The sequence below is a fragment of the Dreissena polymorpha genome, chromosome 2 (assembly GCF_020536995.1).
Source record: "Dreissena polymorpha isolate Duluth1 chromosome 2, UMN_Dpol_1.0, whole genome shotgun sequence".
Taxonomy (NCBI): domain Eukaryota; kingdom Metazoa; phylum Mollusca; class Bivalvia; order Myida; family Dreissenidae; genus Dreissena; species Dreissena polymorpha.
This window is the reverse complement of record NC_068356.1, coordinates 78993053-79013661: the sequence shown is the minus strand read 5'-3', so window position 1 is coordinate 79013661 and position 20609 is coordinate 78993053. Positions and strand designations below refer to the sequence as shown.

The following is a 20609-nucleotide window of genomic DNA, read 5'->3' as shown; positions in this document are numbered from 1 at the left end:
GAATTGGGGAGCTTCTTGGACAGGGCAATATTTTTTAAGTGGCGGTAGCTCCAATAGCAATTGCGTCTGAATTCTTATTAATAAATCATGTACTTGTGACATAATTGAATATAAAGAAATCATATTTAGAAGAATGCAACTTATAAAACTACATATATCAGATAGCAACGTAATTTTGATTAATCTATGTGCACCAAAAAATGATGACGTCAATTTCTATAACACATTAGAGAATACTATTGAAGACTACGAAGACGAAACATTAATAATTGGAAGTGACTTTAATGCCGTTTTAGACTATAATTGCGATATATATGGAAGGGATAATTCTAACCATAAAACATAAAATAAATAATATCATAGTAAATTATGATCTTAGTGATATATTCAGAACAACAAATCCAACTGCAAAGGTTTATACATGCCATTCCAACACTCACCCACCAATTTTTTTGCAGACTAGATTATTTTTCAATCTCAAACAACATCTTATATTCCGTGTCGGACTGCCAAATACACCCAGGTTATCGCTCCGATCATTCTATTGTTAAAATGATATTAAATACTAACAAGCAAGAAAGAGGTCCCGGGTATTTTAATATGAACAATTCGTTATTACTAGATACTGAATATCAGTCAAAAATTAAAAATGAAATAAATTAAGTTGTTGAGTTTAATCAAGAAGCTAACCCACACACCCTATGGGAATTAATTAAAGGAAAAATAAAGGATTAAACCATAAAATATTCAAGCCATTAAAATAAAATTTAAAATAAACAAGAAAATGAGCTACAAAATATTATAAACATTGAAAATCAGTTAATATCAAATTCAAACGATAATTTACTTTTAGAACAGTTAAGTAATGCAAAACAATTATTACATGAATTAAATAATAATATAATAAAAGGCTTTATGTTAAGGAGTAAAGCTGAATGGATTGAGGGAGCCGGAAAAAAAATATTTCGCTAATTTGGAAAAATATCATTCTGTAAAGAAAACAATAAAACAAATAAAAATGGACGAAAAGAAAATAGAAGGAAATCCTGAGAAAATCATACACCATGTAAATGATTTTTATCAAAAATTGTATAAAAAAGACAATTATATCGAGTAAAGCAGCCATTCGAAATTTTTTAACAACAATGTAAATAGGATAAATAATTCGGATAATATAGAACATCTTAGAGAATACGAATGTGGAGAAGCCTTAAAAGATATGAAAAACAACAAAAGTCCGGGATCCGATGGTATAACTGCGGATTTATATAAAATATTTTGGAGAGATATAAAGAAATACCTATTAAATTCACTAAATTATTCTTATGATAATGGCAACTTAACAGAAATTCAAAAACAAAGTATCATAACTTTACTTCCAAAAGGAGACAAAGATCTATTAACTTTAAATAATTGGGGACCAATATCACTGTGATTACAAAATATCAAAATCAATTGCAAATAGAATTAAAAAACACCTACCAACCATTATAGGCACTGAGCAAACTGGCTTTGTGAAAGGAAGGTATATGGGAGGAGATGTAAGATGCCTGTCAGAAGCTATTGAAGAAGTGAATATTTACAATGAAAATTGGCTATTTTTTTCTCAGATTTTTATAAGGCATTCGACAGTCTGGATCATGCTTTCATGAGGAACAGTTTAGCGAAATTTGGTTTTAACACCGCAATTAATAATTGGATTAATTTGTTTTAAAAAGATACTAAGTCATGCATAACAAACAATGGTCACTTTTCTGAATATTTTAGCATACAAAAAGGTGTTAGACAAGGCTGTCCGCTGTCTCCTTACATATTTATTATTTGTATAGAATTATTGGCAAATCAAATAAACACAAATGAAAATATTTCAGGTATAAGAGTGAAAAATACAGAAATTAAACAAACGCTCTTCTCAGATGACGCATGCTTCCTTATGGATGGATCCAGATTATCATTTGAGACCCTTCTTGCAACCATTGAGAATTAGTCAAAAATATCAGGCCTAAGATTAAATAAAACTAAATGCACTGTTCTGCGCATAGGACGTTTGCAATTTTCAAACATTATTTTCTGTAAAAAACACAATTTTACTTGAACATCGGAAAGTGCAAAAACATTAGGTATAACATTTGTTTAATAACACGGACGAAATGACCGAGTTTATTATCAAACCAAAGTTTAAAGAGTTTAAAAATTTTCTCGCAAAATGGCAAAAATGGAAACTAAGTATAATGGGGAAAATAACAGTTTTAAAAACATTCGCCTTTCCGAAACTTATATATCCATTAACAGTTTTAAATAATCCAGACAATGAAATTATAAAATGTATAAAGAACTCAATGTTTTCATTTTTGTGGGATTATAAACCAGATAAAATCGCGAGAAACAAAATTGTTCATAACTACAAAAATGGAGGTCTCAAAATGATTGATCTCGACAATTTTATAGACGCGCTAAAATCAAGCTGGTTGAAAAGAATGTTATATCGACCAACTACAAAATGGACAAAAATTTACAGTGACATGCTTGAACATAACGGCAATCTCTTTATCTTTAAATGCAACCTAAAATCATCAAACGTAGACTCTTTGGAATTGAAATCTAAATTTCTAACTGAATGCTTAAAAGGATGGTGCCGCGCGCTCTATAAAGAAAAACAGACAATCATAGGGAAAGATATACTCTGGAACGATTAAAACATATTACTATTTAATAAAACATTTTTTTACAAAACATGGTTCGATCGAGGTATTACACAAATAGAACATATCTTTAACTAGAGGAACAAACATATTCATATTCAAGAATTATATGATTTGCCCCGTTCTGATTTTTTAAAATACCACACGTTAGTTGGTTGTATACCAAAATGCTGGAAAGAAAAAATGAATAATGAAGAAATGTCATACGTGCCACCTAGTTACCTAATTAATAGAATCACTCCGACAACAAAAATATGCAAATTTACAAACGAACTGTTAAAGTGATTTTATATGGATCTTTTCACGTTTTGGTAAATTGACAAAATTGAAAAAAGTTGTTTTAGATTCGCAAATTTTCGTTTTAGTTATGATATTTGTGAGGAAACAGTAATACTGAACATTTACCATGGTCTAATATAGCCATTTATGCATATTTTGACGATTTAAAAACCTGAAAATTATAAAGCGTTGCAACGCGAAACGATTGAATAATTTGGAGAGTTCTGTTGTTGTCGTTTAATTTTAAACTACAAAGATTGCTTATATAAACTATAAAATTCGTCTGTCATACATACATGGCAGGATGGCCGAGCGGTCTAATTGTTTTTTACTTCAGGACTCCGGGGTTCACTGGTTCGAGTCCTGCTGCGGGTTACTATTTTTTCCTTTTTTTAATTTTATTCTTTTACTGGAGCTTTTTAGATCCAATGTTTACATTTATCAATATAAAGCATTTAATGACAAACTTCAAAACATGCCAAAATCTGTGAAAAGGCCCCTTTATGGGCATTTTGCACTGTTGAATTGAGCTGAAAAGAATTAACAGGTCAAAAGAGTTAGTTAAAATGTGGTTACTGACCAATTATCTGCAACTCATCTTGCTACCAGTTGTTTATAAAAATATATTTTATATTCGATTTCTTACGTGACTCACCCAGTCCTGTAAGCCGAAATGATCCGTTAAACAAAATTGGGTCTTTGTGTCGTATGAACGAATCTGCACTAAAATTAAATTTAGGTTAACATCGTACATGCATGATCAGTTGTCAAACGAAAGTACGGTTGATTTCAAATGGATTATTTTTCTCTTTCCGGTATATTGTTTTAGTATGTTGATGCTGCATTAACAAATATAAGTGTATATGAAGTGAAAACACCCAAAATAAACAACGGTCGCGCTAGACACATATAAACTGTTAGATGCCCATAATATCACTTTAATAGAGAATACACATATATAAAAAACAAGAACACAAATGGGAAATGCTTTTTAATAAACAGTTACATTGGAAATCAATATTTACTAATTATATTCAAATGACAATCGATTCCTCCAGTACTTTCCAGTATAAATCTGATGAACATTGCTCCCAACAACGAAGATCTGTTTAAATATGGCATTGTAGAATCTAGTCTCTGTGATTTATGTTCAATGTCTGTTGAAACAAATATGCATTTGTTTTGAAATTGTTCTAATGTTCATATTTTTGGAACAACATTGCGACATATATAAGAACTCAACTTAGCATTTCTACTGATTTCAAATTGTCTTATGAATGTATTTCACTTTGTAATATGTTTATCAACAACTGTGTCAATTTTATTGTATTACTAGGAAAATATTTAATATTTAAATGCAAATATCAACGATGTCCACCAATTTTTGAAAGATTTTGGGAATATTTTAAATCACAAAATAAAAATCGAAAAGATAATAGCAAACCGGAAGGGTAAAACTGAAGAACATACTCAGAAATGGAATAATTTTGTAATTTAATTCTGTTTTCTTAAATTTTTGGGGAAAAAATGAAGATAATATATTAATATTTCTACTTCATATGCTTTTCTACTTATCTACTTGTGTGTCCTTTATTGTTCAAAACATACCACCTTTTTCATTTTCATTCTCACGTTCATGTATTCTATATGCATATATTCACACTTTTCGGCTTTATGTATGTATTGTCTTCCGAATTATATAAGTCATACTCATGATTGGTTATAACAGCATAGATAACAAAATCATTCAAGTGTCATTGGGCATATTTTCTCTTGTTTCAGTGGTACACGCTAGCATTGGAGAATTGAAAATTGGCCGCTTAAATGGCATACCTGTTTCCTCTTATGAATGTCAGTCTGACGTTGACATTACTATTAAGTACTTCAACGAGACTGCTAAAGTGGAACAGACAATTGCCGAGTGTAAAGCATCAATAAATGGATGTTATCTACACGATCAGTTACTCGGTGAATACTATAGTGTATCTTACACTGGTAACGGCACAATTTTTAATGTCGTAAGAAAGGATGAGAAAACAAGTGGGATCTATTTTTTCTGTGAAACACATAATGTTTCGGCATGTCAAAGCGTTTATATAGGAAATTTAAATACAGAAGACAAAAACACAATCAATACACGAACCAAAGGTAAAGTAACATGTTAGCAATTACCTATATTTTACAACTGTATATTCCATACATTCAGAGATAGTTTCTTAAAGAACGATTTCATCTTGTAACAATAACGTTATTGTGAACCTTAATGTAGTTGAATTGCATTACAATAAAACAATGTTCATGCTCAGTGCTATTAAGTTAATAAATCACTTTTATTTGAACAAAAGACGCGTGCGTTACTCAAGCAGGATAATAAAAAGACACAAAAGACATTAAATAATGAGCACTACATTGACAATCACATATTGACATTGACACGACGGTATTCATCATAAATAATCTTCAACATATATATATATATATATATATATATATATATATATATATATATATATATATATATATATATATATATATATATATATATATATATATATATATATATATATATATTAATCACATGCTATACCCTGTTTCCCATGTAATACAACCAGTACATTTTTTTATTACACATGTGCAATACAAAAATTTTAAGCGTTTTCATTGGCTTAGTTTTCGTTTATTGACCAATCGCATTTTGTTATTTTGCTCAAATGACGTCACGAAATGTAAACAACATTCGGGATTTATCACTTTGATTGCGTAAATATATATTTAATTTGCTCATTTAAAAGCATGTGAAAAAAAAGATCTGACACTCGTTGTCATATCATACCATATTTTATTAAACTCGTCCAGGAAATTCGTTAGTAAGCTCGCCAAAGGCTCGCTTACTAACAAAATTCCTGAACTCGTTTAATAAAATATGGTATGATATGACAACTCGTGCCAGATCCTATAAATATGTATAGCTTATATTATTTAAGTAACGAAATCAAATGGAAAGGTTATACTGTTACAAGTAAGTTTATCCTAAGACTTTTTTCGTCCACGCTTACGAAGACTTTTAACATGCCAACAGGTTCTTATATAAATATATATGATCTTGCGAATATTTTGTCATTGCAGTTAAACCATCATCAATAGAGGATAGTGCAGGGGAGATATGTCACAACCTTAGGGTTGTTATGTATTTAACCATAAGCGTTCTGGTCGTGCACATCGGAAGTAGTGTAATTTTATTTTCAAGAATTAGGATAGATAAAGGTAAATCATTAATAATATTAAAATGTATAAATCATCAAGGCAAGCTGTTGCTAAAGCAAACAATACATATGGTCTTAACGTATTTAATATTTAACGTTTCCTCGGTTTCGCTGATCAGAGCTATGAACGTAAACACACATAATATTTTGCATTTGATCACAGAGTTTGAAAGCTGATTGAAATGGGTAAGGTGGGTATCGGATGTGAAGTAATTTAGTCATGTTCGCCAAAATGTTGAGTATATTTTCAGTGGTGTCCCGACTTATAGCAATCTCTAAACATAAGGTATGTACTCGACGTTAAGATGTATAATGTTATGTTGATTGCTGTAACGTGACATTGATATGTTTGAATAACACATCATACACAACATACTTATTTTTAGGAGTAAATTTTTACGGTATGTACATCAAGTTGCTTTATTAAATACCATGTTTTCATGTTTGAGAGCTATGTTAGTTTAATCGTTACATATATTCAAATTCAATGATGTTTGTATTACATATATAAATAATTCTACACATGTTTTTGTTTATAGATTTAATGGTATTCCGATATGTTTAAGGTTGCAGGTTGCTTTTCCAGCATTGAAAATGAAGACGAAAACACACAGGTTGTATTGATTTAATTTGAACATTTGTATAAAACATAAAATAAATGTATCAATTATACAAAGTGTGATTTATGTTGATTTCTGAATTGTTTCCTCTAATATTGTCGATGCTGTTACACCATTTCTGATATATTTATACTTGAGAAATATTGGATGAATGAGACATAAATTTGTATGATTAAATTACGTTTTTTTAAACGTTGCAGGTTGAAGTTAGCTTGGCAATCATCGAACTTGAAGATGCAAACATGAAGGTTGTATGTATAGCTTTTAATAAAGCACTTGAATGAAACATAACACTACTGTATCATGTATGAATACAGTGATGTATTTTGAATTATTATTTTAATCCACTAACATTGTCGATACTTGTACTTCGGGTTCGCAATTCTCACATGTATATACTGGAGATTAACTTGAATTTGGATGAATTTGACATTAATCATTGGTATATTTAATATGTAATATGTTAATAAAACGTCAGCGAATCGAACCATTCTAATCACGATTTCGTTTTTCAAATTGTACCCATACCTTATAATAAATAACAGTAACAAAGTGAAGAGATATGTTTGTATATATTTAAACAAATGAATGAATTAAAATATTTGCTCTCATTAGATTTTTTGAATTGTGCAGCGTGCTAAATTGCATAAACAAATACGAGCAAACGTATCGGCATAATACAAACACCAAAATAACATTTGATCAAAGATTATATATATTAATAAATATAATAAGCTATATTTGTAGAGCTTAACAGAGGACACGGCTGGGGTTTCAGACGTTGAAACAGGACCGCCAAAGATGAATCAGGTAGGATGTTTCAATGTCATGTTTACAAAATATGCAAGCCTTTATCATTTCGTCACGTTATTATTGCTTGTCATTTTTTTGCAAGTTAAACAAATACATGACATTTATACTTTATATAGATTCAAACAATAAGAGTATCAGACATAATTAACTAGCTTATTTGCTTAGACAATACTCAATTGCAGACATACGCATGCCTATAACCGTTATAATAAGTAAACGGATGTTCATTTCGGGTTGTTCGTTCACATGTAGTTCTTAAACTATACAAGCAACTAAGTGCATGATTTATTTGCATGCTGGTCAGGTAAGCAAAACTATTAATACGATACGTTTTTTACGAACAAAAAATTAGGACAAAATGACAAAGTGTACAATAACATCTACAGTTGTTTATATTAATCATGAGCACTCAGTCCATAGCTTACCGATAGCTGTGTTCAGAATGTAATATTTTTTAAATACTTGCAAGATGCGATAAGCACGACCCGACAGCGTTCTGCACTCTATGCCAATATAAAATGCCACCATAAAAGGACATATTTAACAGAGGGAGTAATCACGGGATAGTCAAGATGGCGACTTCCATGCCGAGACAGTTATTTCTCGGCGTTTTAAACCCTTTATTACTTTTATTACGTTTTTAAATGAAGCTCACTTTCCAGCCATATCATTAAAAAAAGTAATAAGCGTTTATTTGGAATTAAATTCGATTTATATCTCGACTTTACTCCCAGCAATTTTTCTTATTGGAGCTGTAATTAGGTCATCCCGTTAAGAAATTTCGCAGCTAGTGAAATCGAGATATACAACAAATATTAATACTAAATAAACTATGGTAACTTTCTTGCTGATATGGCTTGAAAGTAAGCGGCCGTCAATAAACAAATTAATACACGTAATAAAGGGTACCGTAATTACTCCTTTTGTAAAATAGAATAACGCCTGGACAGAGGAGAGAGACGGAGAGAGAGGAGAGAGAGAGAGATGAGGAGAGCAGTAGAGACGCGAGAGAGAGAGAGAGAGCGAGAGAGCAGAGAGAGAGAGCGAGAGAGCGAAGGAGAGAGAGAGAGAGGGGAGAGCGAGATAGAAAGAACGAGAGAGGAGGAGGGGGGATTGAGGTGAGAGTGCGTGATGTGGAGAAGGAGCGGAGAGAGAGAGAGGAGAGCGAGAGAGAGAGAGAGAGAAAGAGAGTGGAGAGCGAGAAGAGAGGAGAGAGAGAGCGAGAGAGAGAGAGAGAGGAGAGAGAGAGAGAGAGATAGAGAGAGAGAGAGAGAAAAGCGAGAGAGAGAGGAGGGGCAGAGATTGGAGAGAGAGAGAGAGAGAGAGAGAGAGAGCAGAGAGCGACGGAGAGACGAGAGAGGGCAGAGGACCGAGCGACGCGCTCAGCGGAGCTCGCTCTCTCTCGCTCTCTCTCTCTCTTCCTGCCTCGTCCTCTCTCTTCTCCCTCTCTGCTCCTCTCTCTCTCGCTCTCGTCTCTTCTCTTGCTCTCTCTCCTCCGTCCCTCTCCTCCCTCTTGCTCTCTCCTTAGAGAGAGAGAGAGGAGAAGACAGACAGACAGACAGACGGACGGACAGACAGACAGACAGACATAGTTAATGTGTCTGGAGATTCAATCGATCGTCTATTACATTTGGTTGTCATAAAAGATCCTTACTGTATTGTAATATGTATGCATATGTGTCGTTCATTATAGGAGGATGTTGATGACACAACGGAACAGAGTCCCATGGTTTGTATATATTTTGTCCTTGTAATATATCCACGAATTACTCATTTTTAAGTATCGATCAGAATTGCGCTAATTTTGAAACCCGCATATTATAATTATAAGGGAACACACGGAAGAATCGTTAATTTGTTACTTCATTATTCATCGCTTGCCTGTGTTCAGTATTAAGACTTTTTTTATGTTTCGGGTTTCGCACTAGCTTGTTAACGTGTTTCATTCTAAATTGCAGGTAGGTATTCATGAACAAACTCAACGATATTCGAAGGTAAGTTAGCATTTTGGGTTTGTAGTATATCCACAAATGATTACTTAATTCATTACATGCGTACACTCGGTACGCAGTTGTTCCTCACTTTCATCTACAGTTTAGTTTTTAACTTGAAGAACGGTGCCGGAAAATAAACAAAGTATAAGTCATTGTCTTAGAGCCGCTTGTTCAATTTCAAATGAATGCTTATGATACTTTGTGTAAGTTTTGAGTCAAGACAACTGTATTGCATTTATACGTTTAAACAAACTTTAAACAAACGCAAGATGTGGTATATGGAATGAAACATATATATTTGATCAATTTTATAAATTCATATAACTTAATGATACGTGTATTATGATAACTTACGGATTAATTGAGATGTATGTGATGGAGGGTTGTATATAATCCTTCTTAATTATTTTATTTCACATAGTAAAAATCTAACATAAACCACATCGACCAAAATAAGCTCTGACTTTTTGTCAAACGCAAGGTTGACCTTTTGAACCTTCATTTAGTTTTCTCAAATTGGAAATTACACCAAAGCTTTCAGTACACTTGACACATCGTCGTCAAATAACAGAATGAAAGTGTGAAGAAACTTTGCATATTTTTCTTCATCAAATCTCTTTAAAGGATGTTGAACAATTTGTTTCTATGGTCTAAGCCAGCAAAAGTATCATTACAACTATCAATGAAGAGCCCTTTATCAAAGCGATTCGGGTCCTTCTTTAACATCATCTTTTCTGCCTATTTAACGGTGTTTACAAGAACACTTTCCGAGATAACAAATGATGTTTATATTGTTCCACACTCGCATTGTCATACTTGCACTCATAGTCCTTTTTATAAATCATCTTACTGACCATCATCAATTTCAAATTTGTTTAATCGAGATTCGTACGAATCGTGTTAACGTTTTAAGCATGGTGTTATTTTGAAATCGACAAAATGTCATCATTTCGTTCATTTGTGATTGGGGTCATTTTTTACGCATCCGAACTCGCTCCTAATTATTGATACAATATGCTGTGTTTACATCATCAGGCACTTAAAAAAAAATCTTAGCATTAAAAATTGTTTTCCTAAAGGCTTTCTTTACCGAGTCTGTTTATTTGTTCTCTTCCGTCATTGTGCAATATGCCACACCGTTTGTGGAAATGATGTGAAGAAGTCAATTTTTATATTAACGACTTATACAGTTGATAGCGTTAAAACTACGAAGAAACATATGACCTTACTTTCTTAAAAACTGTATTAAAAAACTGAAATCATTTTCATTTACAAAATATCAATTGAACTGAAACGTGGAAAATACTGACAGCGAATTTGCAAACATTTCATTTCAAACCGTAGTTATTCGAATCATCGAAATTTATCAATTATAATTTGACAGATGAAAATATGGCTGTTTCCTCATTTACAAGCATTGCCTGAAACATTAATGTCGGTTTGCTTCTGACTAGAAATGCATCTAAAAATACCTCATTGTAGTGATTACGATACTTGCAGTTATTGTAGGATTCAACGGAAAATTGGATTTCATTACAAATGCGAATGTCAGGTACGTATACTGTTAATGCCTGACATGCACATAGCAAAATACTTTCAAAGATAAGTACACGATTTCCATATTTTATACTGCAGTTGAAAGTAATGCTTTATGTACGCTGCACCTAAACTGATTATGAGATTAACTACTGATTAGAGGTATGCGCATAATCGAGCTATTCAAAACATGATGTAGGTAACGACAGTCAACACCACACAATGTAAACATTTAGATCAGGCGTAATGGTAATGGGTGTTAGGTATTAGTATTTACTTTGACTTTTATATTTCCTATCCATCGACAAACCATTTATGACAAGTACAACTATAAAACGACAACTTAAGTGATATACTTAGTTTTTGTGTAGTTTCAAAGTGCAGGGTACTAACTTTCATATATGTCAAGATTTTTGTTTTTATCTTCAGATATAAAACCTTGGGTAGAGACAAGTGGAAAAGAACAAACGGTATATGTATTCGTTGTCGAAAGATAATAATATTGGTTTCCACAACCTGTTTTAACTGGCATTTGTGAATATTCTTTTAAAAGTCGGCTAAAATCGAGGTGAGTCTAAATTAAAATATTTAGAAGCATTCATGCTAAAACGTATTTCGGTAGGGCCATGTATAGAACTGTTGGATTATGTCCTTAACCAATAGCCACTATGTAATATTAATTGAAACAGCGACGTAACTGATTTTAACACGTGAGGCAAAAGCCATAACTTTTTAAAATAATGTCAAAAAACCTATTTGGAAATGGCTTGAACGATTTGTATGCTTACGCATGTGAAGAACTACCGTCAAAATACCAACTTTTGAAAATCTGATACTGATCTATACCGATGCGTAATGCAGCACAAATAAGACAGAAAGTGAATACAAATTAGGTTAAAGGGTTTTTTAATTGCTGTTTTATATGTAATGCAATGATATGGACATAAGTACCATTGCATATCAAATGTATACATATGAACGATATTCGCATCATTCATAATGTATATAGTAAAACATAACACACGGCCTATAAAAGAAACTGTATTTTTTTACATAATCATTGGTCTACGGTTTATGAATTTGTATTAATTTGTAAAAACCCAATATCCATAGGCTTACACTGTAGATTTATGTTCTAACAGGATACCATGCATGTCAAACTTAAACTGGATGCCTTAAGAGCCCGGGTACAGATTGATCGATGAGTTTGTAATTTTGTTTGCGAGCCGCGTAATACACCGGTTGAAAAAAGGGTCTTAATGATATATTTTTACTGAAGGTTGGTTGTGAAAATTCACATTATTATGCTCAAATGTCACAAGACTATGCTGGGGGTAATTTATGTATGCGGTCAATTCGCTTCGAATTCGTAAAAAGTGACGTCTATATGGATTTACATAAGATTTTTTATCATTTAATTTGTCTCTGTAAATCAATTTATTAATAATATAACAATAAGAAATATGTTTTGATAAACTGCTCGACAATACAGCGGCCGCTTTATACTGGATGAATGGATACTGTATATATGTTGGTAACGCAAATGCCATGGTTTCAATCCAAGTTGTCAAGATCGCAAGCACTTTTTTAGATTTGCGCTGACGAAGTGTTTTACTATTTTCCAAGACATATGTTCCTTTTGCAAGTATTGTCTCGTATTTTGCAAGTCAAGTCGAAGATTTAATGCACATTTGACTAAAATTCCATCGAATATAAATCTTAAAACTTCAAATCACTTGAGAAATAAACCAAATCCGAGGGCATAACATATCATCAAAATGTAATTAAGAATGAAGCATCGTACCATATATAATCTAATAAGCTCCAATGCGTACATTTTTTTATACATTGCGTACATTGTATTGTATTTTGACCATTCAAATAAACCATAACCATGAAAATGTATATTTTCTTACAAACGTCTTTCAACATGTACAACAAAATATTTTACACGTGTCTTATTTGTCTTACACGTGTCTTTGCGTGTCTTATTTATCATCATTATCTGAAAATCGTTAAACTAAATCTGTATAGACGCAATTTCAGTTTGCAAATAAAACTGCAATTTGAATTATATAATGATGCAAATAATTAACTTTGACTCGTGCTTTACAGCATGTTTGTGATACTTTCGATAACAACGCAAAATTCACTGGCATTAAATATGATTATCCGTTCACACTTTCGCAATTCGCGTCGCGACTGAGATCGTGTTAGTTTATTAAGTTTTCGAGATCTTATATTGGTGAGCCGATTGTGACAGTAGTATTAATCTTTTCCAAAATTGTATATTACTAACATGATCAACTCAGATGAATGTTCCATCGAGATCATGTTGCCATATCCTATTCCATCGTACTAAAACCTTGATTTTGTTTTATCGCGTCTTCACAACGTAGTTGTAGGACTTGTGAGTCGCAAAACCAAGATTGAAGTCATGTTTTTAAAACATATAATGATCATACCAAATATTGAGGATAATCGTGTCATACAAAATCATGTTCAATTGTCAAAGATTTGCTTTAATTGTTTGAGGATGACCACAATTAATGCGATTAACTGCGATCAACTAAGAAAAATCGTTAGTCGGAGTCAATATATTGTAGTATACCCCACCCTCAGGTACGGGCTATGTTAATTGTGGTCATTGTCTTCCATTTGCCCGTGTCACGATGGCACTTTCAATAATGTGAAGAACACAGTTGCACGGTTTCAAAATCGTGTTGTAATAGGTATTTAAATTATTCCATATGCATCAGTTCTCATATAAACAAAATATCATTGAACAGTATTATAATTTTAATAATGCCGATAAACTTTCATCATAAAGCTCTCTGGGGTTCCTAACGAAGCGCTCATTTAATCGAACAAAATAACGCTGACCATCTTTGTAATGGTGAATGACGCCATACGAAGTTATAGTACTCTAATTTTGAATGAAGAGATCAATAGATTTACATGAACGTTCAAAAAGTGATCTGAACTGATCTTGACAGATAGATGCCATACGTTGTTTATCGGCGCTATTTATACCTGTCGCTAAGTACTAAGGATTCTGCGCACCAACCAATGAAAATATTTAGGAATTTGACTAAGCCAATCATAAGGACTTAGGATTGCGACAACCAATGAAATGCATTTAGGAATCCTAAATCCTAAACAAAGTTATCTAGCGGCAAACATTCAACAATAAAATTATATTTAACTAATAAAAACATTTAAGGAGCATATATAGATAAGCAAACGATTCTACATCTAACAATAAACAAATATACTCCTCTCTGACCTAAACAAAAAAGCAGGTATGACAGAGAAGAAATATTAGGGTACAATATATCCGAAATATTGCAACATCTAAAAAGTGCTTTGTAGGAATGGCGAATTTTACACAAATAACAACACATATGAACATTTAACGACAATGAAATAGTATCTTAAAGTAACTTGTAGTCGTATTATTATAATTATACAATGTTAAGTCACTTAGAAATGAATATAACCAAAAGAATCATTGCAAGATGACGGTTTGAACTAGCTTCCTTGAAGTTCGGACAGTGACAGTAAGTTTTGGAGTTCAAGTTCTGTTTATCATTAGACAAAACATATGTAGATGACTACTCTATCAGTTAATATAACAATTAAACACTTCAACCATACTCTTTTGTATGGGATATTGTAATGGTTGAGTAAATGATTCTTTATATAATAACAGTTTGTTTACATTATGAAATAACATATAATAACAAGTGAATGAATACTCCAGGGCCTTACATTATGCTATCAAAGTGCAGTAAATCGTTAATAATCCCACGTCTACATCTTAGTTATCGCAGTCGACGGTATCCCTTGTTTCCAATTTCAAGACTGTCGCAAATTGAAGATCGCAGGATGGCGTTAACCTAGCATTAGACAAAAAAACACCATTATGTTCTGTTACGACGTTTTTTACACAATAAGTAAATGCTCGATAGATATGCCAGGCATGTTACATTCTTCAGTCCGCACACAAGCGTTCCATGTTTCGGATATGTTCTGTTATTTCATCTGATAGTGTGTGCTTTATTCATTGTTTCCTGTGGATAATGTAAATTTAACTTTTTCTTGCAGTGCACATTTATGTCCAAGTATGTTAATGAACTTATAGTACCTTAAAGAACATGGCGCACTCGTTTATATGTTACGTTAAAAGGGTGTCCTGTACGTCAACCTACCTTATATGATATATAATGTGTCTTAAAGTCTCATATTATCTACGAATAACACTCGATTTTATCATATTTTATCAATGTTTGTTGAATTTAATGGTAAAATATTTAAACAAATTATTGGCGTTCTTATGGGTACTAATTGTGCCCCACTTATAGATGATCTTTTTTTATATTGTTATGAAAGCGAATTTATGTTAGGATTATCTAAAACTAAACAAGTAGATTTGATTCAATGTTTTAACCTTACTAGTAGATACATTGATGACATACTTAATTTAGATAACCCATTATTTGAACAATATATTCGCAAAATCTACCCAAACGAACTAGTCTTAAATAGATCGTCTCAATACAGACGCTGCGTATTTAGACTTACATCTTACTATTAATAATAATATGATTAAAACTAGTTTATACGACAAATGTATTAAAGATTTTAATGATCGTAATCTTATATTTACAAAGATATTGCTTAAACAAGGCTTTTTGTATCGTAACCTAAGAAGTAAATTCGCTAAATTTCACTCAAAGTATGGTGTTTTAATTTCTAAATATAATGTTTCTTTAAAATGGCATTTAAATAATGGAATTTCCCATCCATCATTTTATGGAGATGTTTTGAAGCGTGTCCGCAAATTAAAATATGTTAAAGAAAATGTTCATATTAAACTTTTCAATTTAATTAACTCGTTTTTATCAAGAGGATATGATGCTGATGTACTTAAAAACACGTGCTTGATGGTTTTCTTCTCTTAAAATTTGGAATCATTAAGTGATATTATTGGCATTTGTCTCTGTTGAACATAATTGTGTCTTTGTGTCGTAGGAACAAATCTACATGATAAACTACATTTAGACTCACATCGTACATTGAATCATGAATTTCACAGGCGTCTGTTTATTACACAATTTTTATTTACGTAAATTAATAAATACAATAAATAAAACGACACATAACTCCAAAAAATAACCTCATGTTTTACAATTTCATTTATATCATAAACACCGCGGGCGCCAGTCTAAAGCACATGGCATAAATCAGCGTGAAGTTGTTTCCTGTGGCTGCAGGTTTTTACAAGACAATAGTTCTATTGTGAATTCGCATTGGAGAATCGTTAACGCATATCTGTATACACCCCTGAAGAAGTCATACGACCCACTTTCACTGTTGTAATCTTCTTTCACTGTTGTAATCTTAATGCATATGTCATTGGTTTTATATCGTTCAATTTTCATTTTATTTCATCTCTGATAGGTGTTTCTTGTTAGATTTATTTTTTAGCAATCGCATAAACAACAAAGGTATGTAATATGGATCCTTAACACCCATTATTGCTCCTTCTTCCTGTATTTGCGCGATGATGATCTGAAATATTTACTTTATGACGCTATATTTTTAAATCTTTTTCTATAAAGAAGGAATGTAGTAGATACTTGTTAGTAGTTTCATTTCATCGTACCTCAAAAAGTCGTAACTCTCTTGCTCTGGTATCTTTCCTACCATTGAGTAATTAAATGATAACTAAATTGAATGCGTTTTAATTCCCTTTAATTATTGTTTAATTTAAGTTACAATGCTATGAGGTTAATTTTTATTTACACTTAAATGTAACATGAATATTGCTGGGCCAAGTGTGAGGTTGAGCGCTCTAAAACCGGTTTAAGCCCCCAATGCTTTGCATTGACCGTTCCAATGCGGTGACCCCAACTTTATTCTTATTTGTGTTTATGTTGTTTTGTATTGTGCTGTTTTGTTCTGTTTGGGCAATTGGTCACTTGCCTTAAATAAAGGACCAACTGATTGTTTATGATAATAATTCAATACTGCTCCAGCAGCTGGAGTTTCACTTCTTTATATTGAGTATTAAACTGAGCAAAATACACATAAAACCGTAAGATCAGTCAATAAATCGACATAAACAGTGCGACAAATTACACACAAATAAGGTTAAGACACAATTTTCTATATAAGACTGGACATAATTGAAGAACAAACAATCGGCAAGTAATTAATACTTTCCTTAAAAGAGTCAAAATGATCAAAAGTAATGCTTTGGATTGTAAACATAAAAAGATCTACATTATATGTTTCAAGCCATCAACGTTTAATTTGTTAAGTATATATATTCCGTTAAAAAAACTCAAATTAATATGACTGGCTTTTATGTTTTATCAGCAAGGTTTGAATAATGAAATTTTTTAAGCAATGATTTGTGTTAAATTAACTAGAGCTTAATTGACTAGAGCTTAAAGTCACCCAGTGTGCGTGTGATGCACATGTGCCCCTGTGATTGATGAGGGGGGCTCTTCTAATGCTGAAGCTGTTTTCTTTGTAAAAGTGAAATATGTGTATGCAAGAAGGCATTCATTTGATAGCGCAGAAAAATGACAAGAGTATACTTACCATCAAACGTTAAATTATTCATTTGAACGGTACTGAATACTAAACTAACGCGTGGAATGCCTGAAACTTCTTAGAATACAGCGTAACAATACATAACATTGTCCCAATATTTATTATAAAAAACTAAAACACTTACACTCTCATGTTACAATTGCAGATCACAACACGAAATCCAATTGCTGTTTGGCTTGCAGATTCGGAATATCGATGTCGACCGTTATCGAAAACAGTGCAACCATGAAATATCTTCACGCGGTTTATGTTTCGCTTCAGTACGTTGTTACAAGTGCATATTGTTCATATCATAGATTTATGTTATATCCTTTGAATGTAATAAAATTGAAGTTACAATTTTGAAATGGAGTGAATGTATTGGAAAAGATGTTTGAAGTTTGATTGTGTGTGTTTAGAGATCTTAAATATTGCTTTAAAACTGTATAATATAATATTGATGAATGCAACAAGTGCTATATTCATTGAATAAGTCATGATGTTGGTGATAAAAACATATTTATATCATCTTTAAAGCAACCTGTTATTGATTGTTGCACGCAAAAATGGCACGAGGACGTTTCAAACTCGAGTCGATGTCATCATTATAAACATAACAAAAGCCTGATTAACACAGAAAAGTACTTATCACTTGATTTAACACTAAAATATAAGATTGCGATTTCAAAATTCCTAGCATCAAACCACAAATTACAAATTGACCTGGGTAGACGCAATAATGTATAGAAAGATAACAGACTATGTAATTGTTCTACAAATGAAGTTCGATATCTGGACTGCGAATACCATGTGCTTTCTTCAAGTGTACCAAATACAATGAAATAAGATTAAATTATCTTTATAGCTGTTATTCTTCAGGGGATTCGCCGCTTGATTTTTTTAACTTAATGAGCTCTAATGATGAAGCTATTTAAAAAAAGTTATGTACATATGTGTATTATCTATTAATAATGATTAATAACTAAATTAAATACTTTGGAGATATTAATACTGCATCTGTTTTGTCTGTGTTATTGGTGTTTGTGTATGTGTTTTCCTGTGTAGATATGTTCTAACCACAACTTCGTTAAGATCTAAAAAAATATCAATAACTGTATAATGTACATCGCTATATTAACACAACATGTATGTATTTTTACAAATAAGTTCTAGATACAACTCTGGTATGATCTAATAGTTTGTTTTAATTTTTTATTATGGGCATTTTTCACTGTTGAATTGAGCTGAAAAGAATTAACAGGTCAAAAGAGTTAGTTAAAATGTGGTTACTGACCAATTATCTGCAACTCATCTTGCTACCAGTTGTTTATAAAAATATATTTTATATTCGATATCTTACGTGACCCACCCAGTCCCGTAAGGCGAAATGATCCTTAAAACAAAATTGTGTCTGTGTGTCGTATGAACGAATCTGCACTAAAACTAAATTTATGTTCACATCGTATATGCATGACCAGTTGTCAAACGAAAGTACGGTTGATATTCAAATGCATTATTTTTCTCTTTCCGGGATATTGTTTTAGTATGTTGATGCTGCATTAACAAATATAAGTGTATATGAAGTGAAAACACCAAAAATAAACAACGGTTGCGATAGACACCTATAAACTGTTAGATGCCCATAATATCACTGTAATGTATTACTACATGTATGTATATGGGACGGAGGCCTTTGTTTACAAAAATAAAAGACTACTTGACTTGATTATTTATGTGTCTACATGTTTTTATGTATTTAAATTGTGTTCTTAAAAATGAGCCTTTTTAACAAATTACTTAAGCAAATGTCTGTTGTTAAAACTCTACCGAGGTCCTTTGCATAGTGTGTTCAAATCAAGCCCATGAGGTCTCATTGTTAAAGACTTATGCACAAAAACTATTTATAAAAAGAAATTTCATTTGAAAAGATATTCGGCGTATTTCCAGACTTTGAAACAAAGGTAGAAAATTTACGTTTTTCAAGTTATTAAATGTGAATATTTAAGTATTGGTGTGTCCTTTTTTTACTTAATAGTTGCAAACCCAACGCACGCAGTGTTTGTAATAAAGTACACGTATATTTAACTACATTATAGTATTTGTCGATACAATTTTTCCTACGTTGGATCACATTATATGTGTCCTCACATGACTTATTATGTTAGACCTTGAGCTGCATTATGACCCTGCTCCCCCCGTGGGATTTTTCAAGGTTATGTTGTTCTTAACCCTCTAGGTAGTTTGCATTCCCTGGCAAAAGTTTGCAAAATTCTGTTGGGGCTATACAGAGTTATGGGACTTTGAAACGCATACTCCTTATTTTGCCTTTTTACTCTTTTTGATTTGCAATAATGCTGCTATTTATTCTTTTAAAGCAATCTTGCTGCTAAATAACTGCTGCACAAACATATTATATCGTATTTGGACATTGTGAATGACAAATCTACCTACATAGTGTATCTGTGATACACACACATTGTAAATATCAACTATTGTTACAAAAAGTAACTTCCCTTTGTTTGGATCAGCTCATTTTATTGAATTTCTACAGACGAAACCAAAGTTTTGACTTTCAACATGTCATGAAATAGTAAATGGAATTTATTTCTTAATAATTTGATCAGTTTTGATAAATCAGAAATACATCTTAATATATTTTTCAAAAATGAGTTATAATTTAGCCGATATATGTTGTTCTATCAACTGTTATGTTTTCATACTGCAGGATTTGTACTGCAAGGAATGCAAGTAAATTTATCACCCTCAGGCTCTATTGATAAATGTGCTCAATTGGCTCTA

General features: G+C 32.0%; 1 protein-coding gene and 1 long non-coding RNA gene across 3 annotated transcripts; both read left to right on the top strand.

Moving 5' to 3' along the window:
* The first annotated feature begins 4767 nt into the window (after nucleotides 1–4767).
* On the top strand, nucleotides 4768–6532 carry LOC127867729 (uncharacterized). The gene is made up of 3 exons (XR_008043631.1): nucleotides 4768–5129; nucleotides 6108–6245; nucleotides 6496–6532. It is a non-coding gene; the product is annotated as an uncharacterized LOC127867729 (long non-coding RNA).
* A 242-nt stretch (nucleotides 6533–6774) lies between these two features.
* On the top strand, nucleotides 6775–19539 carry LOC127867728 (uncharacterized). 2 transcript variants are annotated; one of them, XM_052409076.1, is made up of 8 exons: nucleotides 6775–6858; nucleotides 7065–7115; nucleotides 7612–7674; nucleotides 9371–9406; nucleotides 9636–9671; nucleotides 11181–11223; nucleotides 11637–11677; nucleotides 17977–19539. In XM_052409076.1, exons 1-8 carry the CDS (start codon nucleotides 6802–6804, stop codon nucleotides 18058–18060), a joined length of 411 nt encoding a protein of 136 aa, XP_052265036.1. In that variant the 5' UTR covers nucleotides 6775–6801; the 3' UTR covers nucleotides 18061–19539. The 2 variants fall into 2 exon arrangements, with proteins under 2 accessions (XP_052265036.1, XP_052265037.1); XM_052409077.1 differs by lacking the exon at nucleotides 11181–11223 and having other exon boundaries at nucleotides 17977–18074.
* The last annotated feature ends 1070 nt before the right edge of the window (nucleotides 19540–20609 follow it).

Excerpts from the sequence above, each read along its gene's own strand:
- LOC127867728 (XM_052409076.1), top strand. The coding sequence starts at position 6,802 with ATGTTTAAGGTTGCAGGTTGCTTTTCCAGCATTGAAAATGAAGACGAA. Across the intron at positions 6,859-7,064 it reads ATGAAGACGAAAACACACAG|GTTGAAGTTAGCTTGGCAAT; the intron begins GTTGTATTGATT and ends TAAACGTTGCAG. Across the intron at positions 7,116-7,611 it reads AAGATGCAAACATGAAGGTT|AGCTTAACAGAGGACACGGC; the intron begins GTATGTATAGCT and ends CTATATTTGTAG.